General features: G+C 40.6%; 1 protein-coding gene across 2 annotated transcripts; it reads right to left on the bottom strand.

Moving 5' to 3' along the window:
- Positions 1-163: 163 nt before the first annotated feature.
- Positions 164-18,491, bottom strand: rnf38 (ring finger protein 38). 2 transcript variants are annotated; one of them, XM_034690764.1, is made up of 12 exons: positions 17,065-18,491; positions 9,764-9,816; positions 9,391-9,572; positions 7,476-7,917; positions 6,352-6,492; positions 5,751-5,939; positions 3,385-3,576; positions 3,176-3,279; positions 2,719-2,800; positions 2,513-2,634; positions 1,974-2,073; positions 164-1,245 (listed from the first exon to the last, which is right to left on the bottom strand). In XM_034690764.1, the coding sequence occupies exons 1-12, from the start codon at positions 17,354-17,356 to the stop codon at positions 1,183-1,185; spliced, it is 1,962 nt and encodes a 653-aa protein (XP_034546655.1). In that variant the 5' UTR covers positions 17,357-18,491; the 3' UTR covers positions 164-1,182. The 2 variants fall into 2 exon arrangements, with proteins under 2 accessions (XP_034546655.1, XP_034546657.1); XM_034690766.1 differs by having other exon boundaries at positions 3,385-3,546; positions 17,065-18,483.
- Positions 18,492-18,625: the final 134 nt, after the last annotated feature.

Genomic DNA, 18,625 nt, shown 5'->3' on the forward strand with positions numbered 1-18,625 from the left:
ATATGTATATATGTAACACATGTGCCACAGCAAAGTCAGACAAACTTATATCTACTAATATAAAAGAAAGAAAAATAAAAACGTAATATGTGCTTAATTTCAAAGTAATGAAGCGCGCTTAATGGATAATGACCAAAACTGGAATGATGAGGTAACTGCCAGGCAGGAAAACAATGACTTTTATTGGTTCTATAATAATAATAATAATAATTATAATGATAATAAAAATAACAATAACAATAAAAACAATATAAACTGAAGGAACTGATAAAACAGGCAACCAATGAGTATAGTGGCAACATGGACCCTTAGTGTCAAACTAGAGAAAAGGATTTAAGTCTATAACGCACACACACATTCACACTTAAACACACACACACACATACATATATACATACACACACACATACATACACACATACATACATACATACACACACACACACGGTATGCATATAGACAGTGCATAGACATACAAACAGGAAGTAAAGTCAGTCACTCAGGAGAGAAAAAACTCTCAATCGTTAACACTTCTATGACTCACAACAGGAACTCAGGCATGCTGGACATCTAGAATTCTCTCTTACACACACACACGCGCACAAAACACACACGCATGCGCGCACACACACACACACGTGCGCATGCGCACACACACACACACACACGCACACACACACACACACTGAAAACACACAGTCATGTACCACATCCCAGCATTACAGGGCTGACCAAGCAACTCATGTGCATTCACATGAACACACACATACAAACGCAAACACACGCGCACACACACACACACACACACACACACATACAAACACACACACCAGAGTGAAAAGGTGGTGAAAATGAATTTCACCCTAGAAGTGAAGGCCTGAATTCATGTGAACAGAGAAAACAGAGACAAGGAAAATTACATTAAGAAAAATAACTTGGAAATAATTAAAGTCAGGTTTAATGTGAGAAAAAAGGGGGCGGGGTTAAATCTTAACAAACAAGCAGAAAATGCAACATAAACAAAGACAAGAAAGTGGTGTGTGTATGTTTGTGTGTGTATATGTGTGTGTGTATGTGTGTGTGTGTGTTTATGTGTATACAAGAACGTGTATCAATATATCAGGAGCAGGTAGTGCTGAATGTGTTTGACAATCTATCAGGAGTGTCTGGCGCCCTCTTGTGTCACTCTGAGTCTCTCTGCACTTCAGATGCATCGGCCCGACAGATGGGGCACGTCCTGTTGGCCTGTAGTCACAGAGAAGGAAAAAGCATTATGGACGCAATTTATATTGTTAGTTACATCAAAAACGTCCAAAGATGACACTGTTTTTCTGGACAGTAAGCATCCCTATCCTACATGACAGGATTTAAATGATGACATTTAAAAAAAATGTTTTGGATTGATTTTTAATTCCTACAACCCAAATTACATTGAGGCTTCAGGCACTACCCCATGCTCCTAAATCATAAGACTGTGTTTTCATTAACACAAGATGCTGGTGTCCATATGCTTTTTTTGTCCCAAGGTCAAGTTGGGTTTACACATTTACTGAATCTTTCGTGGTAAATTAAGGATCATTCAGAAAGATACAAGCCTTGTGTAGTTTCTGGGACTGGCCTCTAGCGTACTAGAATTCTCACAACATCCCCATAGTACACTACTATTTTTAATAAAGATGCCTTTGTCACTTGTTGACTGGATTGTAACTAAACTAAATGCTGTTCTCTGGTTAATAAGTGATGAAGTCTCTAATCAGACCAGACTATCGGCAGTACAAAACACCTGGCAAATATGTGACAACTTTGCTTTTGTATCCACTACCAAACAATGTGAAATGCCTCAAACACGGACACTACATACATACATACATAAATACATATATACATATATATATATATATATATTTATACACACACAGTACAAGTATTATGTGTAACAGTGGGTGAGAAAACTTCTTTGGATGAATGCTTACCCTCAGCCACTTGTCGACACACTTCCCATGGAACTCATGGCTGCAGGGCAGGACTCGCAGCAGTTGGCGGGACTCAAAATCACTCATGCACACCACACACCTGCAACAGAACAGGTATTAAAATACAGCAACACAAGAAACCTGCTGTTCTGTTACTGAGTAAAGTTAAGGCATTTGTGAAAATATGTATGAAGATTTTTTTGATGTAGTCAAATAGCTAAAGTAGCTGAAGTTTCTTAATAAGTACCTACAATTAGGATACTTTCAACCCCAACCAATGGACATGGTTTTTCACATTTTAAATATGCTTACAGGCTGTTTTAGGTTTCCGTGTCTGTGCAAAATATGCAACCTAACCCGACAAACTTTGTCACTAATAAACATGAGCCTCTGTTAAAAAAGTAAGAAACACTTAAAAGATGTAAGTCAACAAAAAAGCAATCAGTTTTGGTGATCTGAGGAGCTTTTACAATACCTCACAGAATAATTCACCCTATCAACAAGTGATGACCTAGTGGGTGTAAAATGGGTGCACTCACAGTGTTTGCTCAGACTGATGGTTATTTGGATTGAACCGATAGGAAGGAAGCTGTTCAATGTCTCCCTTTGTCAGTCCTCTGAGTTTGGCCTCTCCAAGACGCTCAGCCAGATTCAAGAGGGCCTGTAAGTGAGAAAAACACAGAAAAATCAGAGTCTGCATCCAACTAACAGAAGAGTAATAAAAAGAAAGTAGATTAAGATTTACCTCATAGTTTTCCACTTCCCCATCGTCTACATCCAGCTCCAGACTTATAGCAGGACCTGTGGGCTGGACTGGCAGCATTGAACTAAATGGGGAGGCATTAAACACAGGACACTTTAAGTTCAATTCATCAAAAGGAGTGAATCAAGAAAAGCAGCTGAGCAGTAACTTCTGTGCTCAACTAAAACGAGCTCTGAAGAGCTCTACATGGCCTTGCTCCTCCACACAACACAGATCTACTTTCATTTTATGTTCCTTACGTGTCCCACACAAGCAGCAACCAGAGAGTTTTCTGTATTTATGCATAAAACGGTTGAACTCGTTGCAGAAGAGCAAGCTCTCTGGGTGGTTTCAAAACAAAATGAAAGACCTAACGTTTTTATCTGGATTTAATTTGAAGTAACTGGTCTACATTTTTTTCTTGCATGTATTATTTTACATCATCTACTGATCTACTTACAGGAAGTAAGGCAGGAGGCTTGGGTGGTAAGGCGAAGGTGGCAGTGGCTGCTGTGATCGGTACCGTCGCCCCGGTAGACGCCGAGGAATAAAGTTTGGATAGGACTGGGGGTCATTTGAAAACACAGATAACATATCACTCACATGTATCTTTATTTTCCCCCTGTAATCAAAAGTGATAGAAAACTTCAAATTATTCTTTTATCTCACCACTCCGAAAAACTCCTGAGGCAGAGGGTCATGGGACAGGAAGTGAAGCTGTGTAGAGTGTGGTGTGAGGGCGGGGTGGGTGGCGGGAGGGTAGTGGAGCCCAGCGCCTAGAGACAGGTGTTCTCCAAGTAGCTCCACGTCATTCTCTATCCTCTGTAACGGCTGTAGTTGAGGATGGAAATGTGTAAAAAGCTGAGCACAAATACACAATGTTACCACAATATTCATTGTGTTCAAAAGCACAAGAGCAACTCACACAAAATACTAAAATAAAATGATTCATGTGGAATTGTTTTGTTAACAGGCAGCTTGTTCAAATAGCCGTCAATAGCAATCAAGATCAAAATCACATCACATTTCTTCTATGGGCAGGTTAACTATCCTTCCAACCAAAACACCTTGACTCCACAAAAACACTGCATCTCAGAGACCAATTAGCAATTGCATCAGGATTAGCTTTTACCATTGTAAACCTCAACACAGTTATCATTCAAAGTGATGCACAATATTTTTCACAAAGAACATACATTTTATGCTGCATCTGTTACGATTGTTAATATCATAGTTTTGATAAGACTTGAAAATGTGTTAGTCCCTCGGGCACAGTCTGCAGCTGGTTTTGTTCATACTTGTTTGATAGAAAATTATTTGCAAGTTTCAGTGGTTCTGTTTTATCAACTTATAATAAAATATGTATATCTATATACACTAGGGATGCACCGAAATTTTGGCCACCGGAAAGTTTTGGCCGAAAAGCGCATTTTCGGCCGAAAGACTTGATCCAGGCTATGATCAATGAGATCCTTGATTTTTAGTGAGGTTCGTACAAAGTCCTAGCCATAAATGCAATGGTAGGGGAGACTGGGGACAGTTGTAACATTTTTGACATTTCTGTCTACAACTTTGAGCTCTTTTAACCCAGTGTGTTCAAACTGCTATACAAACTAGCTTCAACTAAACTGAGCATATGCAGAGTGAATCAGGTGATTCATAACTTGTTCCTGATTGGAGCAAGTGCAAGTGTTACAACTGTCCCAGTCTCCCTACTAATAATTGGCATAATAATTTATTTAGGTGTTTCGGTTTTCGGCCTTTGTTTCCTCATTTTCGGTTTCGGCCAAGAATTTTCATTTCGGTGCATCCCTAATATATACATGGTGTTCCTCAGGGGAGTAGTCTGGGCCCTCTACTCTTTTCACTTTTAGTGTTCCCTCTAAGCAAAATATGAAGTCATCATTATGTCAATCATCGTTGTTATTATATGATACAACACAAATCAACTTCTCTGTCTTGTCTGACCAACGTGCGTTTACTTTTCTTTTTAAACTGTTCTTATTATATTAACCTGTGAATGATGATGGTATAGAAACAGAGCAGCAGAGACTTGAAGCAATTTTTACTAGCCACTACTACTGATTTAGAACCTTCTTAAATCACTGACTGCCTGTCATTTTATGTCCCTACTTGAAATCTTAGATCTTCTGCTGCTTGCTCTTCTTTTAGAAGTTCCCAGAGTGTCACAAAATAATTTAGGCGAGGCAGCTTTTAGTTTTTATGGTCCCTGTGTGAAAAGGTCCTCTTGGATCACTGAACAGCAGGCTCTCTCAGAAATTTAAAGGAAAATTACAAATTGTTTAGTTTGGCTTTTTAATAGGGTTCAGTTTGTTTTATCATAATACTATCTTAACATTTGTTTTTTATCAAACCACTTTGGTTGTTTTTTTTACACTTATCTACTGCTAGTTTTTTTTTTCTTATGCATCAACATTTTGAATTTGGTTTCAATTGTTGTGTTGTTCTTATTAAGCTATTTTGGCTGCATGAATGGCATTATATAAATAAAGATGTATCTATTATTATTGTTATTATTATTATTATTATTATTATTATTATTATTATTATTATTATTATTATTATTATTATTATCATTATTATCATAATTATAATTATCCTTATTAAACTTGATGACTGTGCAGGAAATTCCTAATTTAAAAAAAGGCATTACCTGTCCTAACTTGTATCAAACATTTTGTCTTCTCATGCTTGAAAAATGCTAATTAAATATCGTATGTCTGAGATGTGCCTCATCAGTTTTGCTTTAACACTGCAAAAACCTCTTCTGCAGCAAGTTTATACAGCAGGTGTTTCATTCAAAGCAGCCCTGAAAGATGCTAACTGATGCATCCCAGGACACGTGTTTTACCCAAGAGTTACAAATAAAGAATGACATCGAGGGAAAAATCACATCCAAATCTTTTTGACTTTGACTGCAATGGTCTTGATTGTAAAACTGGCGTGAACTGAATCTGGTGCAAGATAAAAAAAGATTGAAAAATGTATCCCTTAGAAAAAAAAACCCTACTCACAGATCGAGCCTGCTGTGTTGGATAAGGTCCAAACTGTCCAGGCTGGGGCAGGTGAGGAGGATGGTGGGTCAGGTGTGTTGGGGGATGGGGGAGGTGAGGAGGAGGAAGCAGGAAGGCTGGGTCACTCGACAGTAGTGACGGGAAAGGGTAAGGCATTGGTAAGTGCTGAACAGAGCAAGTCTGAAGCACCTAGCAGAGGGACAGAGAGAACAACAAGAGTACATTTAGTACAGCAACCTGAAAAAAAGGAAATTAATCAATGAAAAAACAATCTTTAGGTGATCTTTACCATCCGGTTCAAACCTAACCGGAAATTATATGGTATAAAAACTGGATGGTATATGCCATTCTTGTGTTTGACTTTCTGTACAAGTTGATCTTCTCTGTTCACCTTTTTTTATATATATTTGTATTGGTCATTTTCTTATTAGAAAGCACACAGGACATTCAAAAATCTCTTCTGTTTACCTTGATGCCTGTTGGACATGGCTCCATTAAAATGAGACTTGGGGGACGTTTCTGAAACAGAGCTAAGATGCAATGCACAAGCTTCCTGCGGACCCTAGTAGTTAATCTATCACAGAAAGGAAATCACACTCACAGGAGGAGGGACGCTGCACACAGGATAGTGCTGTCCACTGAAGACCACTGAGCATGCTGGGATCTGCTGAGGTGCAGAGCGAGGCGGCAGGCCTGGGGGCGCTACCGGGGGTGACACAGGATAGGATACTTGAGCTGAACCCTGAAATATGGAGATCAAAAAGTCAGAGGTCATGGACTTTACACAAACAGTTGCATCGAGGTACAACACTTGATCCACATTGTCGAGATAGAAAGTATAGCAAACTATATCACTTGCATTCGTCTCAACACTTACATTTCATCATCTCAGGTAGTAGACACGACTTTTGCTAAAGCAGATTTTATGTGGACCTTATGGATCTGTGACTAAATGATTCTGATCAGTGCTCTGAAGGCCGGAGAACACGTCTGAGTCATGCCTACAAATAGTGCAAAAACTAACAGGTTTTCTGACAGCACAGCATAGCTCTGTAATATTTTACAAACAGAGCATAACTGAGAATAGTGGTTTCGTTGGAGTTTGTTCATATTATCTAAATTAGGAGGTAAAGCTGACCCCGTCTGCAAGAGTTGATAGCCTAGATTCTGTTCTGGTCCTCAGGCCAGTTTCTCAACAAAAGGGCTGGACTTACTGGCACTTCCTGTGGATATACAATTGACGAGTACCCCATACAACCCCACTTAAGGGAAAGAAATAGCCCTAAAACCTGCATGTTGAATGTTTTGTTGTAAGATAATAGCAAATAAAGATCATGCATGCATTAAGTTCTATATAACTTTCATAAATACAACCAAGGAAAAAGAGTTTATTTTTGTCACGTAGCCTCTAAGCTGACATATGGAGCAGGTAAGGAAATCTTCATTTGCAAAACCTAAAACAGTTTGATGCTCATTTTCCAGAACTGCTTACAGCTAAAAAAAAAAAGAAGCCAGAAGGAGAAAAAATGTGGCAGAGCAAAGACATGTTAGAATCAAACAGAGGCTCATAAACATCCCAACTCTTCTAATGATTTCAGAGATCTAACGTAGGGCCAAACCATTTTTCGTTGGATCATCACAATTGCACGGTGCAATGGCCACATAATGCATCGTCATATGATCTAAAACGAGACACACTGCCACGAGAAAATCTTATAATGTCACCTGCTCATGAAGGTCCAGCACAACACTGCTCTGCTGCTGGGACACGTGAGGGTGTGAATGGGGGTGTTGATGAGCTGCAGGGTGCAGCAGCCTGGGGGACATGTTTGGAGATTGGTGAAGAGGCCTCGGGGACAGATTTGGAGGATGGTGACCCTGGCGCTCTTCTGGTCCTGGCCCCGGCCCTCTAGGGGGTTGCTGGCTGTAGGGCGGGTAGCCCTGGGGGGGAGCAGGGTGACGGTAGTTCTCATCCTGGTGGACTGACGACGGGACGTGGTGGGAGTGCAGGTGGTGGTGGTGAGGATGAGGGTGGTGGGCATTGTGGTGTTGAAGGTGGTGATGGTGATGGTTGTTGTTGCTATTGAAGTGGTGGTTGTTGTTATGGGCATGGTGGTGATGGCGGGTCAGACGGTCTCTTCTGCCCCGCTGGCGTCTCATTGGAGGACTGAGGTGGAAAATAAGAGAAAACTACATCACTTACAAAAAAAAGAGCAGTCACCCATCGCAAGTTATTTAAGAGTTAACCCTCCTGTCATGATGCGGGCCAAATTTACCCCTTTTTAAAGTCTATTTTAGGCATTATTCGCCTTCCAAACCAGCTAAATGCAACCTAAAAATCTGGGCAGCATGTGACAGAAGAGGTGTCATGTTAATTTATCAACATCACTTCATAAAAAAAATAAACAATAAAAATTAAAAATAAAATAAACAAAAATCTATGTCATGTAAAACTATTGTATTTACATTTAGGACTTTCCAGTGTACATTAAAAAATTTTTATGATGAATTTTAATGAAAAACAAGTGAGTTATCCTCATTGAACCATGATTTGTAAGAATAAAGAACATCAATGGACTAAATCTGGATTTAAATAGTTAGTAATGGGATTTTTTGGGTTCTGACACTTCAAATTGTCAAATTGACCCAGGAACATAATTGCTGTTCCAGAGAAACGAACATAACACAAAGGGTTAATCGAATAGTGTACACCAGTGTATTAATGCACTCCTATTGTAATATAACTTTAAATTAACTACTTCTTTTAAACAAAGACTCAAACAGAGAAGAAGGGTTTTCATCATCCACATTCCTCTTCCTTGTCATATCTTGTTGAAATCATTACCTACAACGCAACCCAACCGCAAACCGTCTGATCATACATTGGGGTGTGTTTTTGCTAGTAGCAGCTAGAATGATCTTGTACTATCAGCCACAAGCAAAGATGGGCAGTGCTATAAGGGTCCATAAGCTCTTCTTATATTACAAGCTTCACAACCCAAGATTTCTCTTTTAATTTAGTCTGACTGATGCTGACTCTGGGGCCACAAACAGCTCCAGACACATTTTTCACATGTGTAAAATGAGTGTAGTTCCCATAAAAAAAGACTACATTCGAACATCAATACTGATATACAGCCAGACAAAGGAAGAAGTAAATTAATTTTAGGCACAAGTCTTCTATACAGTAAAATATCAGTGTTTTAAAAAATGTACTAGGATGTAAAGACAGAAGAAATTATCTATTTGGATTACAGCAGTTGATGCTTTAAACAGCAAAAACTGTATAAAACAAGAAAAGGCTGTGTCTGATGAAAATCGCTTTTAAAACAAAATAACAAAATCATAGAGAAAAATGTTCCTATCCTACCAAAAGTATTTACTTTATAAATGATGTTTATATTTTACAACTTAGAAATCATCTGTTTTCTCTGACTCATGTAAGTGTCAGTCTCATCTAAGAAACAAAGAGTGTTTCTTATCTTTATCTATTTCATTCATTTCTTATGCCACAGTCTCTACAATCAAACCAAGGGTGTTGAAGTCTTTTGAAAGCTGCACAGGTAGAATAATTATCTGTTGTATTAATCCTGATATCAATGTTTATATGCACTTGTGTTACACACATATACCCACTAACCTGCGTCGGTTGCGAAGGGGAGTGTGGCATCTCTCTGGCATGTAGTGGGGGTGTGGTCTGCGGCTGGGAGGCAGCTCCCAGGGGCGAATGGGAGAGGAAGGAGTAGAGGGAGGGGCGGAGTTTAGATCCAACATGGACTGCTGTGAAAGACGCTGCCTTTTCGGGCTCGGGCTATCTTCCATCTGCACACAGAGGTGAAAGGAGGAGGGGGAAACCGAAGCAGGGGGGGTGGGTGGGTTGTGGGTCAGGGCAAAACAAAAAGAGCACAGACAAAAGGGGAGAATGAATAAGAAAAGAAAACAATGACATACAAATCCTATTCAAACCAGGAGTAGAGCAGAGGCAACAGGCATGGGTCATGTTTCACACTTACTTTGTCCCGGTCATCGCTGCACACATTATCAGGATGAAAATGAAGCACTCCTCCTGCAGGCCACAGAGAACAAAAGTACATTATCAGATAGGAGATGGTTGAAAAAAAAAACCATCAACAACACAAGACATACATAGACATCAACTGGCCAGAAACAGACATACAAAAGCATACTGGCTTCGATTTTATTTTCAGATTTAAAGACCTCTGCATGCCTAAGCAGCCGTCATTTTACCGAAGCCTGGCTGATTTGCTTGAACAGACTCTAATATTACAAAATTCAATTATTCAACTTCAAAATGATCATAATCCAATTTAATGTAACACTTAAAAAAAAGGTATGTCTGACATTATTCCTAACAAACAAAGCTTCTGTCCATCCTCCTGAAAGGCTTTTGAATTTCCTGCTTGAAGCATGCACACAAAAAAAGAATCCACCTCTGTGAGAGGTCACACTGGACCCATCCTCTGTGGCTCTCACAGAAAAATCATTCTCTCTGATCTACCATGAAAAGCCCAACACAGACTTGCATAAACAGACACACAGGCGTCCACGTATCAAACATCTACAACACAGCAGAGGATCTTGTTGGTTGTTCACATGTAACATTGTTTAAATGCAGATAATTCCCTTTGTGTCCAGTTATAAGCTCACCATCTATTTTGATTTTGGTCAAAAAATTAAGCTATGAAACTTTCAGCTAATTAGAGGATTAAAGCTGGGGTTGGTAGTCAGATTTAGATACACTTTTTGTTATACTGGTTAAAATGATCTTTATGTCCCGATGGCAATCAATACATATTGTGTTCTTAAAAAAAGAGTGAAAAAAAGCTGCTATCTACAGCCGGAGTAAACCTGGGAAAACACCAACCAATCCCTGCCATTAGGAGCTAAATTATGAAACCAATTAAATCCCGTCCTGCCGTTCTGCCCGCCTCCTGCGCGTACATTTCATGTTTGTTTGTGTTTTATTAGACATTAGACAAGCCTCCTCACTGTCCATTTTTAAAACCCACTTTTATTCCTTGGCTTTCAACCCCGCATGAGACTCTGCTCCTGTTTTAGTGTTTTATGGGTTGTTTTTTTGTTTCTATTGTTCAATTGTGTTTATCGTTTTATCATTCTGTGTTTTAATTGTTTTTGCCTGTGTTGTTTGTCTATTTATGTACAGCACTCTGTTTCGGCTGTGTTCGTTTCTAAAGTGCTTTATAAATAAAGTTGAGTTGAGTTGTGTTTTTAACTTTCACTATGATAATGTTTTGGTGTTTTCTTACCGCCGCGTGAGACATGAGTTGACGTAGTGCAAAACACAAACCATGTGCTGAGGACCGGTTTTGAATCAGTCATGTGAATGGTCGCGAATCAGTGGCGCTCGTGCATGTGAGCGGAGGCGTCATTTTGGAGGAGCTCCGAGGGGTGGGGGGGAACGGTTAGACGGAAGCCTGAGGAAATGCTACAGTCAAATTTGTGCTAGTTTTCCGTGACTACCAAGCCCAGCTTTAAAAGAATATTGTTGTATATGTCAAAGTCATGAACTAAAAAAAATGTAAACCATAAATTGGTTGTGCGACTTCAAATGTTTGCTGTGTTCTTTGATGTATTTGATTACTTCTTGTAAACTGCATCTTTGGTTTGGGACTGTCTTTTCACCAAATTAAGTAGGATAAAGAAGTTTTGGGTTTTGGGAAATTATAAAAATTATTTTGACCAGCTTTCAAGCTTCCAGCGTAACTAAAACGACAGACCAGTCAAACTAAAATCCCAAAGTACTGTTTCAGCCTGAGTGCTATCACAGAAACGGTTTGAACAGTGCATGGAAATTACCCACAACCAAAAGCTGGGCTTAAATTCTGACTTTTTGAAAGCATCTGAGCAAGTCAGTGAACAATTATTAGCCATGCAACAACAGCTCAGTGCTGTTTCTTTCCTTATTTTTTATCTCCTTGCGGTGAACTAGGGATAAAAATCTCTCTCAAAAGATTAATAGACTGTCACAAAAAAGACTCCTCAATGCTATGAATGATATTTGTGTGCCCCCCAAAAAGCTGAAAGCCTAGAAAAAAAAATATGGCTGAATAAAGCAGTAATACCATAACATAATCTCAGAATAACACAATGCTCTCCCAGCTGTTTATCTGCCGGCCAACATGTGCAATCTGGAAGCAGCATGTGCATACAGACATTTCAGAAGCTTAAGAAGGATGTCCTTGAACTCAGCTGACAAGAGTTTCCTTTGAGCAGTCCCCCAAAAACCTTTAATCACCAAAAAAGCGGGGGTAAAATCTTTCCTCCCCCAATCTCTTTTCTGCTTCTCCCTTTATGCCTCCCTCATCCAAACAGCCCCCGTCTGGCTCCTCAGAAACAACAGATCTGAAAGCAGCCCCCCTACTCCTTTCTTGTCTTTGCGACGCCACTCCAGAGCCATGTGAAGTCTGGCGATAGTGACAGCTCAAAGGCGCCCTGCTAGTGGCTGTGGAGAACAGAGGGATTGTCAGTTGACTCACTAGTCCACAGTACAGCCAACCTACTGGCTTGCATCTTAATTCATCTACTCTCCCTTTTTTTATTTAGGCCCTATGGGGTCCTAGGCCTCGGTCACCCATGTGTTTCAAGGAGAACTGGATCTGTAAATGTCTGTTCAACCAAAGAGCCATAGGGTAACGGGACATTGAGAGTAAAGCCGTGATGGGTTCTGTTGACGAAGAACAATCCCATTCCCTCCGAGTCTGGCTGTCGGGGAAGACTAAACATCGGGTTGATACCATAGACTGTATAAAATATGGACGTAGTATCCGTGACGTCACCCATCTGTTCCTGAGAGCTGTTTTGAAGCAAATCGACGGCGGCAGCCATATTGGTAATGCGGAACTCAACTAGGCAGAGTGTGACGTAGTGTGAGTCTCTTAGCCAATGGCTGTGTGTTCCCGACCGGGATTCACGTCAGTTATGTCCTTATTTGGGCAAAACTCATAATCTTAATATCTTCTTAACCGTCACGTTAGAAAAAAATTCACCCCCCGTACAGTGTATGCCATTAGAGAGATTAGCGTTGTAGGGCCAAGCCGTTTTTTGAACCAGGCTGTAAACATGTTTATTAATGCTGCAAAGATCGTCTTTTTCCCATTCATATCTATGTGGTTTCCGGTGTTTCTGCAGCCAGCCTCAAGCGGATTTTCGATGTATTGCAGTTTATATCACTTCCGCATTGGCTTCATCGTTTGAGACCGGAGTTTGCCGCTTGGTTGATACCATTGATACCATTTTGACATAATCGGCATCAGCCATCGTCTGCGCTCAGGAGGCCAATAAAAAAAATAAACAAATATCGTCTGCAGACACTGCAGGCAGCCTCGGCAGTGTGGTGTACTTGCAGAGCTCAGGTAGAGTGGAATTGTGTCAATATTAGATTTTACATGATGTTACCAGAGCATTTAAACTGTAATCTTATTCTTCTTAATATTAATGTTATCTGTAAGCTGATTAAAAGCTTAATATGGACATATAACCAGAAGTCCCTTGGAGCATTTTTTACTGAGCAAACACCATTTATTTAAACAAATGTTCATTCAAGTTCACCAATTTGGTTTATCTTATTATTATCAAATTGTTTTATTTATTTTTCTTTTTTTTTTTTTAGCTATATTTTTGGGCTTATTCACCTCTATTTGATAGGACAGCTGAAGAGAGACAGGAAATGCGGGGAGCAGAGAGCGGGGGTAAATGGTCAACCAGCCAGGAGCTGAACTGGCGACCTCTGCAACAAGGACTATAGCCTCTATACGTGGGGTGCTTAAGCCCCGTTTCCACCAAGAGGTTCAGTTTGGTTCGTCTTGGTACGGCCCGCCTTTTGTGGTGTTTCCATCGACTAAAACCGGGACAGGTCCCTAAATTACCGAGCCATACTGTCCCACTTTTTGGTACCCTTCTGTTGGGGTGCCAGACATACTGATCCGACCCCAGAAGGTGGAGATAGAAACACTGCAGTCTGTTGATTGGTCGAAAGAATCGTCACTTCCCGTGCAACAGCGGTATTAAAGAACAACACATAACCCTGCCATGTTTAAATCTCCAGTGGACTTCAGGAAGATAACTTTTTATGTTTGGAAAATGGCATCAAGAAACAACGTTCCATGGTCGGCGCGGAGGTGCAGACTTTCCTCTGTATCGCGTTTTTCTTCTTCGTTGCATTTATTAGCGGAGTACACTGTGACTTCACGCCATTACGTAGCTGACGAGGCTATCGGCATCCGGCTTACACGCTGCCCACCAATTAGGGCACGGTTGGCTGTGGAAACGCAAACAGAATCCGGCGTTACCGATCTGACCTGTACCAAACTATACTGATCCATACCAGACCACTTGGTGGAAACGAGCCATTAGACCGCTAGGCCACCAGCCCTTATCAAAACAACAACAAGACGGTATTGCCATTATATATGGCTTTTGGCCAACTTGCTCTGTAATTATCGGCTGTTAAAAAACAATATCGGTCGACCACTGGTCTGCGTACCGTGATGCCAAACAACATCATACGGTAAAGAGTAAAAAAAAAAAAAAAAAACAAACACAGATAAACCGGACATCTGAAATGGACTCTTAGACCAACACTTTTACTTTGCTTACACACACAAACACACACAAAGATCCTAGTCATTAAGGAAGAAGCATGTGCAGCTGCTAGGAAAACGGAGGCCGATCACACAGCTGGGAGATACACTCTTTAAGTCATTCACTTAATAAGACCCTCTGTTGTCGCTCAATTTGGGAAGCATGTGTTTTTTGTGGTGTCCCCTCTGTGGGTTATTTTGGGTGTTTGGAAGCAGCGCTGCTATTACAGCGGAGGCCCATTTAAAGTCTGCTTTTATTCATTCACTGCACTATTTTTGCCATTGAGGCATTTAGGGAACTTAATCTAGAATTACAGAAGTCACTTTCCTACGGTCAGCAATGGAAACCTGCTGAACACTAAACTCACTGATGTCATAGAGTAAGCCAACATGCACACAAGTACCCTGGTTATTCTCCTGTTTTTGAAGGATCACATTTATATGATATGTATGGAAACATAGTATCCTGGTTTCAGAGACCTGGATAAGCTCTGATCAAGTTTGATTGAAATCCTGGATTTTCTCTCTTGACACAACAGACAGAAACCAGGATAATGTGTCATGAAAACAGTTTATCCAGGGTTCTGAATGTTCTATGTTTAGAACACATGGAAGTACAAACAGAGTTACTGATATGTTGAGAGATGGACCATGACTGCACACACATGATCAGAACCTACATATTGTTATGCTAATGTATACAGACAGGAATAACCAGTCTTCATGTAAAGAATATGGCACTAAGTGGAATTACTTGGAATTTCTTCTTAGGTAAGTTAATTTGTGTTTTCCTGTCTTTGAAGGTTTGGAGTTTTTTTGTTGTAGCATTAGTTGGGTAAGTAGCTGTTATTGTTGTGATAAAGGACCATTTGAACTGCTTGTTTGATAATGGTTGGTACAAAAAAAACAAAGAACAACTCTACCCTGTATTCCCATTTCACCATGTTTGCTTTAAACTACAGCACCTCCTGAACTTTACCTTAAACCACTAGATTAGACTAGTGTTTGAGTGTTTTGGGGCAATAGGGAAGTTTGAACACGTCTAAATGGAAGGTGAGTACTATTAAGGCCAAGGATGAAATATTTGATGGTTAACTACAAGAAATCCTGATCACAGATCTGAGTGGTCTGAAATAATAATAATAATAATAATAATAATAATAATAAAATCTTAAATCAACAGATTAATTTCAGTTAGGTTTTAAGCCTCCACACTACTCATGTAATTATTTATTGCACTTTTTTTATATACTGGAGTGGAGTATACAATACAAATACATCCCTCAGCAAATCATGTGTCCCAGATCTGGTAATATATTAAAATGTACAGCTCTATAGCTCTAATTACTTCATCTTTGATCTTTAAAATGTCTACAGACCTACCAGCTTAGATTTGTTTTAAAAGCATACGTCTAAATATTTAATTGTAATTCAATTTAATTATTATTTACTTTAATGATTTCTCATAATGTCATTTTCTCAGTGCTTTGAACACAGGTGTTAGATAATATGAACTTCACCTGTTAAATCTGTAATAAAAGGTCTGTCTGTTCAATTATCAGAGGGAGAATACAGCTTGAACATGTACATTTGACACAGGGGTCAAGGGCCTACTATACTTTTTATTAAGTTGGGGGAAATGCTGTTAAAACATCTAAAAGAAAGGCCCCACAACAACACCTGACATGACACATAGCTGGTGGTGAAAGAAGCAAGCCTTTTAGCGAAATGTCTCAAAAGGCGTTTTTCGACCACAGGAATTCTACCCTGGAACTAGGGACTTTACCCCTGAACTACGTGTGTTGCGACCGGAGGAACCAGGATCTAAATTTAGTTCAGGGGTAGCTAATCTCCACCCTGAAAAGCCCCTGCTTGGTGGGTAATACTTTTCAAAGGACTTTAGGTTGAACGTTACGGTGTTTGTGGAGTTTACACAGTTGTTGAAACACAGAGGGAGTTTCTGGGAATGCATACTAGTTTAGTTTCTTATTAAGATTTAAAAAATATTATTTAATATAATTTTTTTTCTCTGTACGTCACTGGCCTTATTTGCACAATCTACCCGGGACTTCAGCCCGCGGTCAAAACACAGACAACAATGGGGACACAGGAACCTTTTAGTTCCGGGGAAAGTAGTTATGGGGGCTAAAAGACCCCGGAACTCTTGGTCGAAATGCACTTTTAAAGCCTGCTAAGCTGCTAGTGGTCTGCTCACTACCCTCAGGGGTGTATCCTGTGTTTAACCCTCCGGCTATGTTCGTTTCTCTGGAACAGCAATAATGTTCCTGGGTCAATTTGACCCGGGGCATATTCATTTATCCAAAATTGTCAGAACCCTAAAAAACACCATACACATTCATTTTTAACTCCATTACTATCCATTTAAATCAAAATATAGTCCATTGGTGTTCTTTAATTATCAAAGATCATGGTTCAATGAGGATAGATTTTTGTTTATTTTATTTTACATTTTGATTTTATTCTATGAAGTGATGATGATAAATTAACACGACACCTCTTCTGTCACATGCTGCCCAGATTTTTATGCTGCATTGAGCTGGTTTGGAAGACATATATTGCCTAAAATAGACTTTAAAAAGGGTCAATTTGACCCGCAACACAACAGGAGGGTTAAGTGAGTGTGATGGTGCATCTGGACCAGCTAAAGGCCCTGTTTACTGAACCTTGCTTACCGGCACCGGGGTGTCTGTGGGCTCCGTGTGAGGAGTGGCGCTGTGCCCCCGCGGACAGGTAGCTCCCCTGGGCGTGCTGCTGCTGCTGGCTCTCCGGGTAGCTGCGACCCCCGTGGTGCGGCACCCATGATCCGGGGTTGCTCTGCTGCGGGTAGCTCACTCCCCCTCCGCTGGCGTTCATCAGGCTCCCGGTGCCGACAGCATTGCCACTGCCGTTGCTTCCAACGTTACCGGTTAAGCCGAAATGATAGAAGCCAGACCGAGACCGCGACCGCGTCCTCGGGGGGTCCATGACTGGGAGAAGGAGGAGGAGGAGGAGGAAGAGGAGGAGGAGGGCGGTGGTGGTGGATGGACGTGATGAAGGTAGGCTAGAGAGATGGACGTCCAGAAACAGGCTCCCTCTTCAGACTCTACCTGGTTACCTCTGATGACGACCGGTTGCTGCGAGTGTTTTCTGAGGCATGTGTTGTTTCAGTAGAATGAGGTGAGATCCCTGGAAGCCCTCATGTGTCGCACAAACACCATCTGCATCGACCCCATGCACGCTCCCCCTTCTATCTGTATTAATTCCACCACTTTTAAACGTACAAAAGTATCCCCACTGTGTCGTAGTTAAATCAGGATACAACTTAAGGAAACAACACTGAAAATATTATTCCCCCTAAGTTAGTTATCATAGATTTCCGTCGTTCACAAACCCCACAGCTGTGCGAGTCTCAGGTTCTCTCTCTATTGTCTTTTCACAGTGGATCAGTCAGCGTCTCACACAGTACATTTAAGTGTTTTAAAGCTACTTCTAACACGCACTTGGCTCCAATACGGGTGAGCCCATTACCGATGCGTGTGCTTACAAGAAACTACAACTGAGAATATAACCAGTCGCTCGTCAAGTTAAAGACTTAAATCCCCCAACACAAGCAAGATGGCTCGATGTCGAGCGTTAGCAAACTAAAGGAAACCAGCAGCCGTTACAGCTGGCTCGGAAACAAAGTTAAAAGCATCAGTTTGGGGGTAAATTACAGCTAAATTGGAGCGCGTACCTTAACGTAAGAAGTAAAGTTACACCTGTTTTTCGTTGGTTGACTAAACCTGCTCGTTCGTTAGCATTGTGTCGATTTTTCCAGCTAGCCCAAGGCTAACAGGAAGCGGAGTCTAGAGGGGAAAACAAGTCCAACAGTGCCGACATTACAAGCTAGCAAACGTCGCATTGGATCGAGGTTAGGCTAGTCGCTTAACAGTGCCGAAAGCGAATCACATCAGACCGCGTGAGAAAACAAATATCTACCTTATCCGTCAAATGAGGTGGACGGTGTTTGTTCAATTTAAATCCCCTCTCGCATTCGCTATCGACTGTTTTCTCTGGTCAGCGGGGAGTGTAGGGGAAGATCAATCAATGGGAGTTTCACATCTCTGTCAAGGCAACACCAATCGATCACAGAAAAAAATGTACTCACTTACTTGCTTGATCCACGATTTTCTTGTACATTAATTGCCTAAACTAACAAGCAGATGGCATTTAAATACTTGTAACACCAATTATAGCAATATTTGCGCCATAACA

This window comes from Notolabrus celidotus, chromosome 8 (assembly GCF_009762535.1).
Source record: "Notolabrus celidotus isolate fNotCel1 chromosome 8, fNotCel1.pri, whole genome shotgun sequence".
Lineage (NCBI taxonomy): Eukaryota > Metazoa > Chordata > Actinopteri > Labriformes > Labridae > Notolabrus > Notolabrus celidotus.